This window comes from Meriones unguiculatus, chromosome 1 (assembly GCF_030254825.1).
Source record: "Meriones unguiculatus strain TT.TT164.6M chromosome 1, Bangor_MerUng_6.1, whole genome shotgun sequence".
Lineage (NCBI taxonomy): Eukaryota > Metazoa > Chordata > Mammalia > Rodentia > Muridae > Meriones > Meriones unguiculatus.
The window spans coordinates 160,205,644-160,224,894 of NC_083349.1; the positions used below are offsets into that span (position 1 = coordinate 160,205,644).

The 19,251-nt window shown below is 51.0% G+C and overlaps 1 protein-coding gene across 11 annotated transcripts in view; it reads right to left on the reverse strand.

The window, feature by feature from the left end:
• The window catches only part of Dock6 (dedicator of cytokinesis 6), a 50,988-nt gene extending 48,882 nt beyond the window's left edge, over nucleotides 1–2,106 (reverse strand). For 10 of the 11 annotated variants that reach the window (XR_009587035.1, XM_060370710.1, XM_060370722.1 and 7 more), the window contains exon 1: nucleotides 2,000–2,082. Coding sequence is in view for 10 of the 11 variants with exons in the window: in XM_060370710.1 (XP_060226693.1) it covers nucleotides 2,000–2,043 (44 nt within the window). In the remaining variant the exon portion in view is untranslated. Of the gene's footprint in view, nucleotides 1–1,999 lie in introns of all 11 variants that reach the window. The other variant, XM_060370679.1, reaches the window with a different exon arrangement.
• Between the last annotated feature and the right edge of the window lie 17,145 nt (nucleotides 2,107–19,251).

The window sequence follows — 19,251 nt, forward strand, 5'->3', positions numbered from 1 at the left end:
AAGCCAGGAGCAGGAGCTCAGCTCTCACTTCTGTCAACACAAACCTGCCGGCACCTGCTCCTCAAGACAAGCCCATGAACCGGGAAGGAAGAACGGCCTCAATGACCACCTGCAATGCCTGCCGTCCACGCCTGAGAGCCCAGCACCCACATATGAGCCCCCGGCCCTGGTCCCCGGGCTCCCTCAACTGGGCCAGTTTAGCTGGAGCTCCAGATCCCAGTGAGCAGCCCTGCCTCAAAAAGTAAGATGAGGGGAGGCCGGCAAGATGGCTCAGTGGTAACTTGCTGCCCAGCCTGATGACCTGAGTAAATCCCACAAAACACAGCAGAAAGACTCCTGCAAACACCATCTGACCCCCATCCACGAGCCACGCGACGTACGAGGGACACGAGTCGACTTCACACCCACCCACACACACACACACAAAAAAAAAGGACATGAAAAAAATTTAAAACACTGGCTGTACAGGATGCCTCACACGGTCACCCCAGCACTCAGGACGCCGAGGCCAGAGGATTGCTGGAATTTTGAAGCCACTTTGGGCCACACACACTCAGTTCCAGGTAGCTAGTGTAGGGTGAGACCCTTCCTCAAAGCAAGAAGAAATGGAACACTAAAGCAAGGTGCTGGAGACATGGACTTGCTGGGCATGCAGAAAGCCCTGAGTTCCAGCGCCAGCGCCACAGAGCCTGGAATGTGGCAGCAAACGCCCGTCAGCACAGCGCTGGGTCAGGAGTTCAAGGCTAGCCGTGGCTACATAGTGAATCTGAGGTCAGCGTGGGCTCCACAGCGCCTGCCCCAGGGTGAAACCAAGCCACCATTCAGTTCACTGGTGTTTGGGTTCATCTGGGATTCGTGGGAGCATCAATCCGTAGGTGACCGCGCCTTCAGGCCTGCGTGCCAAACCCATCTATCTACCTCCCAGGCTGCCTGGGAAGTCTCGGGCTGCCTCACGGGCATTAAGGCCCCAGGGTCACAGCTCCTGTTCTCCTGCACAAGACCCGGCTTTCTCACCTGAACCAGAACAATGACTCAAAGGCATAGCGACTTAGGAGGCAAGAAAACACGGTTCTGTGATGGGGGGCGGTGGGGAGAAAACTGTCCAACTGCTCTGCCCCGGGTCACAGCTCCCCTGTACCCAGAGTGCTCAAAATCAAAGTTCTCCTTCCAGTCTGCACGGCCCTATAAAATCCACTCCTACCGGTCCCCTCTGTGGCCCCAGGGCCCTTGCACTTTCTTCCTCCCAGGATGAGATCTCTTCCTTCTCTCCTTTGGGTCTGTGCTTAGACACGCCTGCTCACAATAGACCCTGCCCCTCCCACATAGCTGATGACCCCCCCCAAGCTCTCCACCGCTTCCCGTCTTACGGCCCATCACATCACTGAGACATCGACCCGGCACCTGCTTGTCCCACCATAGTAAAACCCAAGAACGGGGCGGCCACTTGTGTCTCCATCGGGGGGGGACCCACAGAGTGGCTTCTCCCACCCAAGGGTGGCCAGCCAGGTCTCCAGCGGATCGGATCCCAGAGCCCACCCCAGATCTGAGCCTCTCTCACAGTCAGTGGCCACTGATGCCCAGCATCTGTCGCCTGCCCCCTCCCCTGTCTGCCCACCAGCTGGTTCGGTCCCCAGGCCCCTCGCCCCCTCCCACGGCCAGCCGGTTTGGGAAGAGGCTGAGGCAGGAGACTAAGGGGCTGTCCCCAGCTGTCCCCCAGCCTCGGCAGCTCCCTCTTCTTCCCAGACAGCTGGGTCCTGGGATCGCGGGAGGGGGAGGGGCCGCGAAGTTCTCCCGGCCGCCCAAGGGAAGGAAGGCAGGAGGGTCGGAATGCAGCCCTCACACTCCGGGAGCCCGGCCCGCGCAGACCCGGGATGCGCTTCCTCCTCCGGGAAGCCCTCGGGGAGCCCGGCACGCCCTCGCTGCCGCTGCCCGCCAGCCCCCAACAACTCGCTCTCGCCCGTCCCGCCCGGAACGGCGGCGGTCGCGGCGCTCTCGCTACCTGTTGATCTTGTGAGCGAAGGCGCGGCGCTCCGAGGCCGCCATGACTCCCCGCGTCCCGCCGCAGCCTCCCGAGTCTGGGCAGCCGGCCTGGGCGGGACCGGCGCGCGGGAGGGGCGGGGCCTGTGCTGATAGGGCGGGGCCTTCGCTGCGACCCTCCTCGGCCGCGGAGCCGGGACGGGGCTGGGGCGGGCCTTCCACAGGAGGGGGAGGAGCCTTCCCTGGAAGGGGCGGGGTCTTCTCTGGGATGGGCGGAGCCTACGCTGGGATGGCGCGGGGCCCGCACGGAGGGTAGGGCAAAACGCAGGGGCTGGGGAGGAGAGAGCACCGACGGGAGGATGGAGCCTGGCTGTGATCCCGGCTGTCGCTGCTCCGGCAGAAGGACCCGGACAAGGCTGGAAAGAGGAGGAGCCTCTGTGGGCGTGGCTTGCGAGGGGCGGTCCTTGATGGGCGGGACCCTGTGAGCCAGGCTGGGATAGGTAGGGAGTTAGGGATTTGTGAAGGCAGTTGGGGACCAGGCAGAGCAGGGCTTGGGTGGGAGGCGCTGGGAGTGGAGCAGGGACGCGGCATGGGAGGGACTATTCCCCGTCCACTGGGGTCACGGTGGGGAAACTGAGTCTTCTGTTGGGCTGGGGAGGAAAAGGCTGAACATAGGACCTGCTAGGCTCGCGCTTGCCTCGGAGGCACTCTGGCAAGAAAACGTCAACAGCACACATAGAATAACAATAATTACTCACCAAGCTGGCACTGGTACCTAAGGGAGTCAGACCGGAAACTTCTGACTACCTGCCATTGTAGAGATGTCTTCATTATTTTGTGGCCTTAAATATCTTCCCTGTAGCCCCTCTCCCAGGAGCATTTTCCTAGAGTTTTCAGTCCTGGCTCATCTCCTGCTTCCCCACCTTCTGCTGGGAAGCTTCAGCCTTCCCAGCAGCCACAGTAAGACAGTCCAGGGAGAGTAGACAGCTGGACACCAGGACAATGCCTGCCTGAGAGCTCTTGCGAGCGCTGTTCTTTTTCCCGCTTACGGATGCTAGCAGGAGCCCATCTACCGAAGATGAAACTGCAGGCAGAGGGCAGAATGGCTTACCCCATTTGCCCGGCAAATCTGTATGGGGGGGGAGGGGAGTCCTCCTGGATGTCCATCTGCTCCTTGCCCAGCACCTAATCTGTGTACACAGCTGTCAGGAGCCCACGCACCTGCCCAGAGTGGTCCAGCTGCTTCCGCCTGGAAGATGCAGACTGGAACTCCACCCACCGCTATGCTGGGCCCCACCCAGTGTCGCTCAGGTCCCTGCCTCTTCTCCCCAGGTGAGGAACACGGAGCTGGGCCCTGCCTGCTGCTTCCATCCTGCGTGGTCCTGGAAACATCTGAGTCTCTCCGCATCTTTCCGTGTGCTGAACCCTCTGCTGCCCACCTCACTCGGGTCAAAGTCCGTCCCCTAGCCTCCAGGCCCTGAATAATCGGCCCTGTCACCGCCCTGTCTTTATAGCCTCCCTCTCCAATCCATTCCAACTTCCCTCCTGACTCTGTCCACCCAAATATCCCTCTGAAGCACTAGGATGGGGCTCACGTCAGGCCCTTGTGCTGGCTGTGAGGTTTGCACTCCACCCAACCCCCATCCACAAGTCGCTAGCATGTTAGAAAACCCAGGCCTTGCCCTGTTTACCTAAAGCATCCACGTCAGAGTTAAGATTTCGATCCAAGGGGCTTGATGCCCACCTCCCAAAAGAATGCAACTGTGTCAAGGTCAGCTGGGTCGCAATCCAGGCCCCGCTGTGTGACCTATAGTTCAGTTTTCACCCTCTCTGAGCCTTGGTTTTTCTCTTCCGCTCAATGAAGGCTCTGAGTGACATAGCACAATGCTCAGATATGGGTAGAGGGAAGGGCCCCCAGAGCTCCGATTCCCTGGAAAAGCTAATGCGGGCCCAATCAGAGCCGGAGGACTTTCAGAGTGGCTTTGGTTTCCGAGAGGGAGGTTTCAAAGATCTCTTAAGTTAAGATAGTATCCCAGCACCACCCAGGTGCCAGCCAGACCTGATTGTCAAGGCCAAACCTCTGCCAGGGCACTGCCAGGCCTGACTCAGCTGGGCGGGGCAGGGGTGCTCCTGCAGCTGCTCAGATGCGGGAGACTTTGGCCTCCACGAGAGGTGTGAGGTGGGGCTGGTAGACGGGGCGGAAAAGACTGTGAAGGAGACTACCTTGTCCCCCTCTGGGAGATGGGTGACCAGCGCTGGATGTGGAGGTGGCTGAGAGGGGCGGTGAGAAGGTGGTGGGTCCCGGCAGCTGGCTTACAGGCTACCTCACCGTCTCGGAGAGAAATGAGGGGTTGGAGGCTGGGCTCTGCTGGGTGTGTCAGTACATACAGGTAACCTTAGCACTTGGTGGGGAGACGCAGGAAGATTTGGAACTGAAGACCAGCCTTGGCTGCCTATTGAGGGAGCTTGAAGCCAGCCTCGGCTACCTGAAACCTGCCTCAAAACGGCAGCAATAACATTCCCTTCATCCGTGCTGCTGTACGATGTGGTTCCCTCTTCCGGGAACACTGTTCCACCCACTGTGGCATCAATCATGGTCTCCCCCGCCTCTGTGGGGGGACGGGCATCTGTCGCACAGCTGCTACTGAAAGGTCTTACTCTGCGCTCATGTCTCCTGACCTGCCTTTAGTCTGTGTTTGTTCCCTGTGTGAGTCTGGGTGTGAACTGCTGTGGCATTACGATGTGTCCAGGTGGGTTTAGGGAGGTGGCTCAGAATATAAAGTGCCATCGCTCCATAAGGACCCAGGTTCAGGTCCTAAGCTCACACGTGAAAACCAGGCCTGGGGACCCATGTCTGTAATCCCAGAACTGAGGAAGCAGAGAGTTCAGGGCCAGCCTCAGCTAAAGAGGGAGTCCTAGACTAGCCTGGGCTACTGTATCTCAAAACAACAGCAAGGGGCGGGGAGGGAGGGTGGCCTTCTGCTCAGGGCTGAGGGCCTGAGTTCAGATCTCTAGCACTCCAGAAAAAAGCCCCACGAGTGTCACACACCTGTAATCCCAGCACTCAGGAGGCAGAGGCAGGTGGATCTCTGTGAGCTCAAGGCCAGCCTGGTCTAGAGTGAGTTTCAGGACAGCTAGGGCTACACAAAGAAACCCTGTCTCGGAAAACAAAAAAGAAAAGAAAAGATGTGCATCTCCTAAACATGTGGGAGACCCTGAGATCTATTCTTAGCACCACAAAAATAAAAAATTATGTATATATATAATTAAAAAAATAAGTGAAATTTCCTCCTCTAGAGGACTTTCTGAAGATGTCAGGGCTCTACATATGTGGCCACGGCTTTTACGCCCTGAACAGAACTGGTGAGACCAGAGAGCCCTGTCCCACCCACAGGCAGGGGCAGTGACATGGGAGGGACATTTTCCCAACAAGCGTAAGGAGCAAGCCCTCACTGAGCCTAGCATCCTTAGCGTGAAGGTGCAAGGGACTGAAGCCGAAGGAGGATCCATGAGCCTCATAGGACTGACTCGTGTACACTTTCCAGTCATCAAGTCCCTTTTGGTAAGTTGATGACTCACTGAATGAATGAATGAATGAATGAATGAATGAGTGAAAATAACAAATGAAGCAGTAGTGGTGGTGCACACCTTTAATCCCAGCACTTGGGAGGCAGAGGCAGGCAATCTCTGTGAGTTTGAGGTCACCCTGGTCTACAGAGTGAGTCCAGTTCAGCCAGGGACACACACAGAGAAACCGTGTCTCGAAAAAAAGAAAAAGAAAAAGAAAATGACAAATAAATGAGTGACAGAGTAAATAAATGGGCAGATGAATGAATGAAAATGTGCCTCAGTGAATAGCTGAGTTAGAGAATGGAGGAATGAGTCAGCACTGGAAAGCGTGAATGTTTAAATGAATGAATAACTTTACATCTTCCAGAGGGGCAACGATCTCAAAGGCAGAGATTGCGGATTCCGTCTTCAGGTCGGCCACAGATGGCATGGATCTTCCTTGGGCCTCAGTATCCTCTTTGGTAGGCTGGGTGCAGGGAGCACCAGGCCTCAGCCCACAGAGCCACAACAGGGCGGCTAAGCTATGCCACCCCAACGAAAGCCACCAGGGCCTCACGAGATTGTTTTCTTTGCTCCTTCCGGAGCTGGGAAAGGAAGCTGAAGCCAGGCAGGGTGTCCAGACCTGCCTTTGGGACCTGAAGTCACAAAGAGAGGCCACGGGGGCAGGTCCCAGGCTTCCTGTTTTCTTTGGACAGATGACCTAGTCACCGGATGCTTGGCTGTCTGTGGTACCGCAGCACCCTCGGAATTCACTGCTCACAGTCTCTTTCATTACCAAGGATGCTCTAAGCAAGCACTCTTTTGTTGAATACGTGTTTGTTGAATATGTCGAATATGTGTATGTATATATATATATATACACACACACACACACATATATAATCATGTATTGCATTTATTATATATTAATGCATATATATGGTGCTTGTGCATGCGAATACATATTTATAACACACGGTAACACATATGTGTGATCCAGGTTTGCTGGTATTAAGTAGAGATGGGAGGTCCAGAATTCATACATTTTGTCTCAAAAAAAAGAGTCCACAAGATGACTCCATAGGTAAGGGTGTGTGTAAGACTGCCGACCTAGCCAGGCAGCGGTGACACACACCTTTAATCCCAGCACTCAGGAGACAGAGGCAGGCACATCTCTGTGACTCTGAGGCCAGCCTGGTCTACAGATGGAGTTCACGGACAGTCAGGGCTACACAGAGAAACCCTGTCTTGAAAAAAACCTAAAACCCCCCAAACCAAAAACCAACCAAAGAAACAAACAAAAACCCCCAAAGATTGATGACCTGAGTTTGATCCTGGAATGGATGTAAGGGAGGAGAGGGACAGCCAACTACCCTCTCTACGAAGCTGTTGCAACCCTCCACACACAAGTCATGACAAGTGTGTGCACACACTCACCACACATCAACGTCACTCAGATCACACACTCGTCCCACATCTGAACATCACAGGCACGTAATGATCATTTTGTCTTATTTTATTTTGTGTTTTGCGTGCGTGTACGTATGCGCACCGTGTGCCTGCAATGCCCATGGGGACCAGAAGAGGGTGCCAGATCCCCTGGAACTGAAGTTACAGATGGTTCCGAGCTGCCACGCGGGTGCCGGGAACCAAACCTGGGTCCTCTGGAAGAGCAGCCAGTGCTCTCAACTGCTGTGCTAGCTCTCCAGCCCTGAAAATGACAATTCTTCAAAGTGTAACTTTCTGGACTGGAGAGACGGCTCAGAGCACTGGCTGCTCTTCTGAGTTCAAATCCCAGAAACCACATAGTACCTCACAACGATCCAAGATGAGATCTGGCGCCCTCTCCTGACATGCAGGTGTACAGGCAGGCAGAACACCGTATACATAACAAATAAATCTTTAAAGTAGAACTTTCCTCTCCTCTCCCCCACTGTGCTGGCTATGTTTTGTCAACTTTTTGACAATGTTTTGGCAAAAGCCAGGGTCATCCAGGAAGAAGGAAATCTCAATTTAGAAAATGCCTCCATTAGACAGGCCTGTAGGCAAGCCTGTGGGGGCCTTCTTCTTCTCTTGATTATGGATGTGAGAGGGTCCAGCCCACTGTGGATGGCAGCCCCTGGTCTGGTGATCCTGGGATATATAAGAAAGCAAGCTAAACTAATGCTAATACCATTTGGTTTTTATTACTATTGCTCTGTAGAACAGCCTGAGATCAGGGATGGAGATACATCCAGAAGTTCCTTTACTGTACAGGATTGTTTTAGCTACCTTAGGTTTTTTGTTTTTCCATACGAAGTTGAAAATTGTTTTTTCAAGGCTTATAAAGAATTGTGTTGGTATTTTGATGGAAATTGCACTGAGTCTCTAGATTACTTTTGGTAAGATGGCCATTTTTACTGCGTTAATTCCACCGATCCATTAACATGGGAAATCTTTCCATCTTCTGATATCTTCTTCAGTTTCTTTCTTCAGAGACTTGAAGTTCTTGTCATACAGATCTTTCACTTGCTTGGTTAAAGTTACACGAAGATATTTTATATTATTTGTGGCTATTGTGAAGAGTGTTGTTTCCCTGACTTCTTCTTCAGCCTATTTATCATTTGTTCCACATCCTTAGTCATCAGGGAAATGCAAATCAAAATGACGCTGAGATTCCATCTTACACCCATCAGAATGGGTAAGAGCAAAAACTCAAGTGACAGCACATGCTGGTGAGAATGTGGAGCAAGGGGAACCCTCCTCCATTGCTGGTGGGAGTGCAAACTTGTACAACCACTTTGGAAATCAATTTGGTGTTTCTTCAGAAAATTTGGAATAGTTCTACCTCAAGACGCAGCTATACCACTCCTGGGCATATACCCAAAGGATGCTCTACCATACCACAAGGACACTTGCTCAACTATGTTCATAGCGGCTTTATTTGTAATAGCCAGAAACTGGAAACAACCTAGATGTCCCTCAGCTGAAGAAGGGGTGTTGTAGTAAATTTTTTTCTTAGATTTTATTTTTTTTATTACTATTAGTTACATTTTATTAACTCTGTATCCCAGCTGTATCCCGCTCCCTCATTCCCTCCCAAACCCAGCCTCCCTCTCTCCCTCATCTCCTCCCTGCCCCTTTCCCCTGATTGGGAAGGACCTCCTCCCCTTTCATCTGATCCTGTTTTAACAGGTCTCTTCAGGACTAGCTGCAAGTCCTCCTCTGTGGCCTAGCACAACTGCTCCTCCCTTGGGGGGTGGGGAGGTCAAAGAGCCTGCCATAGCTGTGTTGGGCTATATAACATTTATTATTAGCCCTAAGATTATCATGGCAGTATTATCTAATTTACTATCACAAATACTAAGTCACAGACACCTGTTAGATTTTATAACGGCCTCATTTACCTTGGACCAGGCAGATATTCCTACCTACACTGTCTGAATCACCTCACCATCCATCTCCTAGCCTCCGCCCAATGCCATCCTCCTCAACCAGCCTATCTTCCACCCATAATCTTATAAATACTTGCTTTTAGTCTTCATCTGGGCCTTTTCACACCATTATTGGAGTCCTTCCTCCCCCTGCCCCATGTGGTTTATTCTCCAGGCTAACCCATCCTCACATCCTCCTTCCTCTCTCCCAGCCCCTTTCTCTTTCCTGTGATTCTTGTGATTCTTCCATTCTCAAAAGCCACACCTACCCCAATCTGCCTGCCCAGGTGTAGGCCATTTAATGAACCAATCAGGTATAATGTTTTAGGCAGGTATACACAAACCAGGATGGGTGTATCCAGCAGGCTGTGACCAGATCTTGAGGATCAGTAATTAGCATTAGACCAACCTTGAACAAATGGATAAAGAAAATGTGATATTTTTACACAGTGTAATATTACTCAGCTATTAAAAATAATGACATCAAACTGGGCATGTTGGTGGGTGCATACCTGTGATCCCAGTACTTGGGGAGGCAGAGGCAGGCGGATCTCTATAAATTCAAGGCCAGCCTGATTATTAAGTCCAGAATGGCCAAGGCTACACAGAGAAACCCTGTCTCGAAAAACCACACACACACACACACAAACCAAACCAAACCAACAACAAAAACAATGACATCATGAAATTTGCAGGTAAATGGATGGAACTAGAAAAGATCATCCTGAGTGAGGTAACCCAGGCCCAGAAAGACAGATATGGTACATACTCATTTGCAAGTGGATTTTAGCCATTAAGAACAGGATAGCCATGCTACAATCCACAGACCCAGAGAATCTACGTAGCAAAGAGGGCCCAAGGGAGGATGCTTGAATCTCACTGAGAAGGGAAAAATAATAGCCATCTGAGTGGACGGAGGGAAGGAACTGGGTGAGAGAGGGGTTGGGGAGGGAGAGGAGGGATCAAGTGTGGGGACAAGGTGGGGGGGGAGAACTGGATTCAGTGGGCGGTCTCTGGGAGGAGCTAGAAATCTGGTTCAGTGGAAACTCCCAGGAATCTATGTGGGTGGCCCCTAGCTAAGACTCCTAGCAATGGGAACGTGGAACAGGAAACCAGGCAGGACTTCCAGTGGAGGACAGGGGATACCAACCAGTCACAAAACCTTTGACCCACAACTGTTCCTTTCTGTAAGAGGGACAGGAGTAAGAGGGTGCCGAAAATGAGGGACCAGCCAGTCAACGACTGGCCCCACTTGAGTCTCCTGCCCTGAGGGAAAGCATCACACTGTTAATAACATTCTGCTGCGCTTGAAGATGGGAAGACAGGCTCCTAGCACAACTGTCATCACAGCGGTTTCCCCCAGGAACTGATGGAGACAGATGTGGAGACCCACAGCCAAACACTAGGTGGAGCTCAGGGAATCTTATGGAAGAGGGGAAGGGAGGGTTGAAAGAGCCAGGGAGGCAGGGAGCTCAAGGACCCCACAAGAAAACCTACAGAATCTACTAACCTGGGCCCATAGGGGCCCACAAAGACTTAACCACCAACCAGAGAGCATGCATGGGACAGACCTCAGCACCCCTTACACACAGATGTAACAGAGGTACAGCTTGGTCCTCCTGTGGGACCTCTAACAGCAGGAGCCTGGGCTGCCTCTGACTCTGTTGCCTGCCTTTGGATCCCTTTCCCCTAACTAGATGATCTTGTCTACTCTCAGTAGAAGATGTGCCCAGACCTACTACGACTTAATATGCCAAGGCAGGTTGATATCCATGAGAGGTCTCTGTTTCTCTGAGGATAAAGGGAGGTAGGCAAGGGGGAGGGGAGGAGAAAGGAAGGGACTGAGAACAGAGGCGGGAGGGGAAGTTCTGATTGGAATGTAAAGTAAATAAATTAATAGATAAATAAATAAAGTGCAAAAAAAAAAAAAACCCAACCAACCAAAACAAACAAAACAAATACACGAGCCTGTGGGAGCCTGTCTTAAGTTGTATTGCTGTGAAGACACCATGACCATGGCAACTCTTATAAAGAAAAACATTTAACTGGGGGTGGCTTACAGTTCAGAGGTTTAGTCTGTTGTGGTCATGGCGGCATGCAGGCAGACATGGTGCTGGAGAGATAGCTGAGAATTCTCCATCCACGGGCAGCAGAAAGAGACAGTGGAACACTAAGTGGGCTTGAGCTTCTGAAACCTCAAAGCTCCCTTTCCAGTGACACACTTCCTCCAACAAGGCCACACCTCCTAACTGCGTCACTCCCTGTGGGCCTATGGGGGCCATTTTCATGAAAATCACCTCATTCCATTGCTTGTAGACACATCATAATGCAAAACTGCATCCAATCCAACTTCAAAAGTTCCCAAAGTTTATCACAGTCTCTACAATGTTTAAAAGTTCAAAATTCAGAGTCTCTTCTGAGACTCATGCAATTTCTTTACTGTAATCCCCTCTAAAATCCAAATGAAAAGCAGATCACATACTTCCAATATATAATGGCACAGGATATACATTACCATTCCAAAACATAGGGAAGAGAGCATAGTGAGGAAATACTGGACCAAAGCAAGACTGAAAACCAGCCAGGCGAGCTCCAAACTCTGCATCTCCATGTCTGAGGTCAGAGTGTCCTTCAGATCTCCAGCACCTTTGAAGCAACACAGCTTCTATCCCTTGGGCTGGTTCCATTCCCAGTTAGCAGCTTTCTTTAGCAAGTATCCCATGGCTCTGGCATCTCCAACATCTTGGGGTCTCCAAGGCAATCCAGTGTAGGCTTTGATTTCTTTAAACCTGCTTTATTTGTCATTTCTTAAGCCTCTTCCTCCCTTCCAACTCCCCCTCCCCCAACCCTAGGTAGAAGAGAAAGAAGTTTGTAGGGACAGTAGATGTAGACCTTTAGATGTAGTTCCTTGGGGTGATTCCACTCTTTGTCGACAGAATATCCAGCAAAACAGCAATCCAGTGATCCAGCAAGCAACAGCAGCAACAGGAACCAGCAGCAGCAGGGGCAGCAGCAACCTCCTTGAAGCATTCTCCAAAGTATTTCTTTCCAGGAGCGAAGCATCCTCTATCTCTCATACTGTCTCTCTCTCCCTCCCTCCGTTGGCAAAAACCATGAGGCCCGCATAAGGCAGTTTTTCAACTGTGGATAAAGATCACACACTCCCTCATGAGGCTGTTAGCAGCTAACAAAGATTGTGTGCCCTCTTATGAGGCTGTTATCTAAAAGCATTCCCACATCCCACACTTGGGACTACAACAAAAACATGTTTACGTAACATAACCAAAACTTCGATCCGGGATTCATCTTCACAGCCTTACCCAGTGGCCTTTTTAGGCCTCCATCAGGGACACCCCTGCCACACACTTGCTCTCAGTGGCTTTCCTTAGTCTCAGAGGGAGGTTCCATAACCCTTTCTTCTATCCTTGACTCTAAAGCTAGAACCATGTCACCAAAGCTGCCAAGTTCTGCTGCTTGCTGGGGCTGGAACATGGCTCCCTGTTCAAATACATCTTCACCAGCTTTCCATTTACCGTGGTTTCCTTCACTGCCTAAGCTTGGCTGACCTGGAACTTGCTGACGACCAAGCTAGCATTGAACTCTGACAGCCTCTGTCTTATAAGTGCTGGAATTAAAGGTGTGCACCAACATGACTGGCCCTTTCCTTTAATTCCTTTTCACCAGCGGGAAGCTTAGTTGGGAGGTGCTTTGCTCTGAGGTCAGCATTCCCTTTATTCCACTTGGCATCCAGCTTTTCTTCAATCTGTTTATACTTCCTGTTGCTCTTTTTCTCCTCCAACTGTGCATTTTGCTCAGTTTCCTCCTTTTTAGTATAGATCTGCATAAGACTAGCCATTACTACCACACCGCACAGCCAATGCTAGGTTGTTTGGAAATTTCCTTTGCTAAAGCTGTTAATCCAAAATTCTTCAATTTAGCCTCAGTGTCTTGGTTAGGGTTTCCATTGATGTGAAAAGACACTATGACCGTGGCAAGTCTTATTTAGACAAAACAAAACAAAACAAAAAAACGTTTAATTGAGGTTTAGTCCATTAACATCACGGCGAGAAACATGGCAGTATTCAGGCAGACGTGATGCTGGAGAAGGAGCTGTGAGTTCTGCATTTTGATCTGAAGGCAGCGAGGAAGAAACTGGCTTCGAAACTGGACTGGGCTTGAGCATCAGAGACCTCAAAGTCTGCCCCAACAGTGATACACCTCCTCCAACAAAGCCACACCCACTCCAACAAGACCAAACCTCTAATAGTGCCACTCTCCATGAGCCGAGGATTCAAACACGCGAGTCTGTGGGGGTCCATCCTATTCACACCACCACACTCAGGCAGATTTTGTAGACAAGGGCAGAAAACAGACACTTATTTCACCAAAATCTCACAAGGTAGGTCTCTAGGCCACTTGCTAATATTCTTGTCTTCTGAAACCTCCGAGCCAAGACCCCACAGTTCAAATCACCCTCACCACCACTGTCTCTCCTGTTCCTATGAGTATGGCCATGAAGCCCTGATGAAAGGACTCAACTGCTTTCCTAGTCCAAAATCCCCAAGAAGAAGCTACATGGCCAGACGCATCGCAGCCACATCCCACTCCTGGTACCGACTTCTGTCTTAGTTAGGGTTTCCATTGCTGTGAAGAGATGCCGTGACCATGGGAACTCATAGAAGGAAAACATTTAATGGGGCCTTGCTTCCAGTTTCAGAGGGTTAGTCCATTACTGTCATGAATGGTGGCACACAGGCAGACATGGTGCTGGAGAGGTAGCTGAGAGTCCTACATCTGGATCCTCAAACAGGAGGAAGAGACAATGAGCCACTAGGACTAGTTTGAGCTTCTGAAACCTCCAAGCCCACCCCCAGTGACACACTTCCTCCACCAAGGCCACACCTCCTAACAGTACTCCCCCCTATAGGCCTATGGGGGCCATTTTTATTCAAACAACCACAGCCAGAAAGCAGCATTTCTCCTGCTTCAATCCCTCCCTCTAATTCCTACCCTGACTTTCCTCCATGATGGACTGCGACTAGAGAGTTGTAATATGAAATAAACTCTTCTCCCCCAAATTCCCTGTGGTCATGCTCTTTACCGTTGCAATAGGAAGCAAACCAGGACACGTTTTTTATATCTTTGTACAGTGAGCAAAGCCCTAAGCACGTTCCCCCTGACCCGCTGGGTTTTCTCACTGTTTTCTCTGAAGACCCCCTCTGCCTCTCCAAGCCCCACTCAGATGCCTGCAGACCGCCATTGTGGAACCCAATTGTTCCCTTTTGATATATGTTTAATTATTTGGGTGGGTGGGTGGGGTGGGCATACGTGTACCATGTGCCACGGCACGTGTGTGGAGGTCAGAGGACAACTTGAGGGAGTTGGTTCTCCCCTTCCATGGTGTGGATGCTGGGGATTGAACTCAGGTTGCCAGTCTTAAGGGCAGGCACCTTCACTAGCTATCCCGCCGGCCAGGCCTTCCTGCTTTCTTGGACCCTAAGTCCCATGGCATGATTTTCTCCCTTCCTCTTGCACTCCCCCTTTCCCAGGGGCTGTTTGGACTTCAGTGTGTCCCTCTCATTGCTTTTCTCTTGAACTCTAATAAAATCGTCCCCCAGCTACCCACAGCCCTGCACCCTGCCAGGAAACCACTGTCCATGAATGTAACCACAGTAGAAATAGCTGCTTTATTCATTATTACCGATGACTTGAAATGGTCAATTGTGTTTCTGGGAGCGAATGTTGAGCCAGGGTCTGTCCGTACCATGGAATGTTCTTCAGGAAGACAAAAAGAACTTCTTATTGCTACAGGCGACAGCTAGTCAATCTTAGAGACATTATTGCCACTTCAGGAGGTTAGATGCAGAAGGCGGCATTCGGGGCCAGCGAGATGCTGCCAAGCCTGGTGACCCGAGTGTGATCCTGGGTGTCAGGTGGCGGGAGGAGAGGCCTGACTCTTGCAAGTCCTCCTCTGACCTCCGCATCTGCACGGTGCTCACCGACACACCACGGTAAGTGTGTCTGCCCACACACAAACAAGTAAGCTGCACGTCTTAAAATTGAAATTAAAAAAAACATTTTAATGAGGCTTTGTGAGAGTCCTGGTTGAGTGGGGAGTTTTTTTGAGTCTAGTTTCCGGGGTGCTTGGGGGAAAAGTGCTCCTGGGAACAGTGGGGAGACAGGCTTGCTGAGGGCAGCTGTCGATGACATGACTGCAATGGTCCTCACTGTTTGCTGAGCGATTCCTTGGTGCCACGAGCTTCTCGGAATGCCTCAGGATCCACAGAACCTCCTCTCTGAGGAAGATGCCATCAAGAGGCCACACTGCAGGAAGGGAAACTGAGGAGGGAGGCACAAAGCCACCTGCCTTCTGTTGCAAAGCTAAGCGGACGACCATGGAAATGTCGGCCCTTGCCAGTCCTTGAAGGCTGAAACACGGGGATCAAGAACTCCAGGTCAGCCTGGGCCACTCAGTGAGTTCCAGGTCAGGCTGGGCTACATGGCGAACTCCAGATCAGCCTGGGCCATACATGTCTCCCAAACAAAACACGGAAGTCACCAGACCCGACCACCTGAGTGGTGGGACCTGAGGGTCCCTGGGACCCTCCTGGTGAAAAGAGACAACCAACCTCTGCAAGGCAGAAATAAAACGTTAAAGATTAGAAATTGAAGTGACAAACTGGGTGTGGTGGCGCACACCTTTGGTCCCAGCGCTCTGGAGGCAGAAGCAGGTGGATCTCTGAGTCTGAGGCCAGCCTGGTCTACAGAGGGAGTTCCAGGACTGCCAGGGTACACAGAGAAACCTTGTCATGAAAGAAAGAAAGAAAGAAAGAAAGAAAGAAAGAAAGAAAGAAAGAAAGAAAGAAAGAGAGAAAGAGAGAAAGGAAGAAGGAAGGAAGGAAGGAAGGAAGGAAGGAAGGAAGGAAGGAAGGAAGGAAGGAAGGAAGGAAGGAAGGGCAAAAACAAAAAAAGTATTTTTAATTTAAAGTTTTAAATTATTTCTTTCCTTATGTTGTCTGTGTATGAGCCTGAGTCTCGGCCCGTGCAGTGGTCAGAAGGCAGACTTAGGGAGTCAGTTCTGCTCTTTCTACCATGTGGCTCGTGTCCAGGCTTGGACAGTCAGGCATCCTTAGCCACTGAGCCATCACGGAGGGGCCCCGGTTAGAGTGGGTCTTCAGTGCTGAACAACGCAACTCAGGGCTGATACATTCCAGAGAAACCTAGGTCACCGAGCAGGCTCAGCCTGGTTGTTTATCTTCTTGTTTATCCTGTGTGCGAGTGTATGCTTATGTGCGGAAGCCAGAGATCCTGTCTCCTGAGTCCCCACCCCCTTCATTTTTTTTTCCCAGTTGTTCAGAGAATTATTTACTTTTGAGACAGGGTTTCTAGCCGACGCTGGCCTCAGACTTGCTCGGTAGTGGAGGCAGACCTGGAACTCCCTATCCTTGTGCCTCCACCTCCTAAGCACTGTGATTATCCAGTGCTGGAGGTAAGTACACCCTGGGCCCACCAAGCCACACCCCAGGCCCGCCTGCTCAGCTAGTGCATTCTCGTCTCACTGAACCCGGAGCTCACCAAATCCACAAGGCCGGCGGCCAGTGAGCTCCAGAGATGCCCTGTGTCTATCTCCCCATCCCTGAGATCACAGGCCTGTGCCAGCGCAGCCGGCATTGGCGTGAGCTGGGAGGCTCTGGACTCAGATCCTCGTGCCTGTGTGGGAGGCCCTCAGCCCTCGGAGTCAGCGCTCCAGCTGCTCAGCCCTGGGTTCTTTTTAGAAGGATCTGGCTATGCAGCCAGACTGTTGGGGGTCGCCAGCACACCAGGCCTCCATTATATGTAAACGAATATATTACTTTTTTTTTTTTTTTTTTTTTTGGAGTCAAGGTCTCTCTGTGTCACTGACTGCCCTGGAACTTGCTATGTTCAGAGGCTGGAACTCACAGAGATCCGCCTGTCTCTGCCTGCAGAGTGCTGGGATTAAAGGTGTGTGCCACCTTGAATGTGTGTGTGTGTGTTTTCTAAAACTTTTTATCAGTTATATATTACAATTTGTTCACTTTGTATCCCAGCTGTGGCCCCCTCCCTCATCTCCTCCCAACCTCTCTCTCCTCCCTCTTCTCCTCCTATGTCCCTCCCCAAGTCCACTGATAGGGGAGGTCCTCCTCCCCTTCCCTCTGACCCTAGCTTATCAGGTCTCATCAGGAGTGGCTGCATTGTCTTCCTCTGTGGCCTGGCAAGGCTGCACCCCCCCTCGGGGGGAGGTGGTCAAAGAGCCAGCCACTGAGTTCATGCCAGAGACAGCCCCTGTTCCCCTTACTAGGGCATGTGTTGTGGTTTTTTTTTGTGTGTGTGTGTGTGCTGGGGATCAAACTCAGGTTTTGCAATTTGCCAGACAAGTGCTGAAATCAGCTCCCCGAAGCCTCATTTGTGGTGCTGATTGCTGGGAGCAGGCTCAGCTATCCCAAAGGCTAGGCTTACCTCACATCCTAGAGGCTCGCACACTCCCATGAGATCTCACGCCTGTGCTCCTGACTCCATTTTGCTGTGCTTTGACGTGAGTCCAGTTTTGCAAACGGCTGTTTGTTTGCTTTTGAGATGCGGCTCTCTGTCCTCCAGGCTTGCTTCAGGTCCGTGTGGGTGACAGGCGTCCATCACCAGCTCACCCAGATATTCCCTTTTATATTAGCAACTTTCCCAGGGGCTAAGGCCACCCAGCACCTGGCTTGTTACTAGCCATCCTGAGAAATCCTTCTACTGGCCTTCCCACTCCTCAAAGGAGACCTACAGCACAGCAGAGATAACAGCAGCAGGAAAATTCCTCTCTTGGGCCGATTGTTTTCTTTGACCCCCCCAGAGGATTTGGCTAAGTTTCAGGTCAGAACTGGTTTGTTTCCTCAGATGATCTCTTACTTGCTTGATCCAGGATCTGATCCCAGTTCCCATGAGCCTCTCTGCCAGGCTCAGCAGGTGCACCCAGCTAAGAGGGCTGCAGGGAAACTCGCCTAAGAATGCAGAGGGCAAAGGCCTGGCATAGTAGCTTAAAACTGTTACCTGAGCCTCTGCTGGAGTGTAAAAAACTTAAGACCAACTTGGAATCAGAGCAAGGCTTCTCTCAGCTGAACAAGCAAACAGCTGGAGCTGTGGCTCAGTGGGTAGAGCCCTTACCTGACACACACAATGGTCCATGGATGAGAGAGAGTGAGAGACAGACTTTACAAAGATCCTTCTAGCCTCAGGCACACCCTCACGCCTCAGTTACCTCCTCTTGAGAAGAGCATCATCCAGTTTACCATGGCAGCTTAGGAAAATGTCGTAATGACTCCCATTATAGTGCATAATTACTGTTTACCAGTAAAAACGTTTAAACACGGACTGACACCTATGAAGGTCTTAGGGTAATGGCTGGTAACTGTGCTAGTCAGTTTTTTGTCGCTGTGACAACACACCTGACACAGTCAACTTAAAAAAAAAAAGAGAAACGATGAAGCCGGGAGCGGTGACACACACCTGTGATCCCAGCACTAGGGGAGGCAGAGGCAGGTGGATCTCTGTGAGTTTGAGGCTAGCCTGGTCTACACAGCCAGTCCAGGACATCCAGGGCTTCCTAGAGAGAGACCCTGTTGAGAGAGAGAGAGAGAGAGAAAGAGACAGGCAAGATGGCACACACCTTTAATCCCATAACTCTGGAAGCAGAGGTAGGCAGATCTCTGTGAGTTTGGTCTACACAGTGAGTTCCAGGGCTGCGCAGAGAAACCCTGTCTCAGAGGGGTGGAAAAAAAGGGTCAGGGCTGGAGAGATGGTCTGGTGGTTAAGATCAATTGTTGCTCTTACAGAGGACCTGGGTTTGGTTCTTGGGAGCCACGTGATGGCTTACAGTAGCTCATAGATCTAACTCCAAGGGGTCTGATTACCTCTTCTGACCAGGCAGGCATATGGTGCATAGACATGCAGACAAAACACTTGTACATGAAAAAACAAAATAAATCTCAAAAAAAAAAAAAAAAGCCACTGGGGGAACCTATGGGATCTTCATACATAAGTAAATATAGTTCTCATGCTTCATCACGGAAACTTCTCTTTGCAACAGGTGGAGACCACTGCAAAAACCCCCAGTCAATCATAACGCGGAGCCGAGGAGCCCAGTCTGAACAGACACATTTACAAGACAGCCTCCTGTCAGCTGGGTGAGGGTGGCTCCCAAACGCATAAACAAACCTGCAAACAGGAGACTCGCCCTGGTGTCTCAGGCTCAGGGAACACTCGAGAAGAGGTGACATGAAGGTGGAAAGAATCAGAGTGTTGGGAGCTTGCA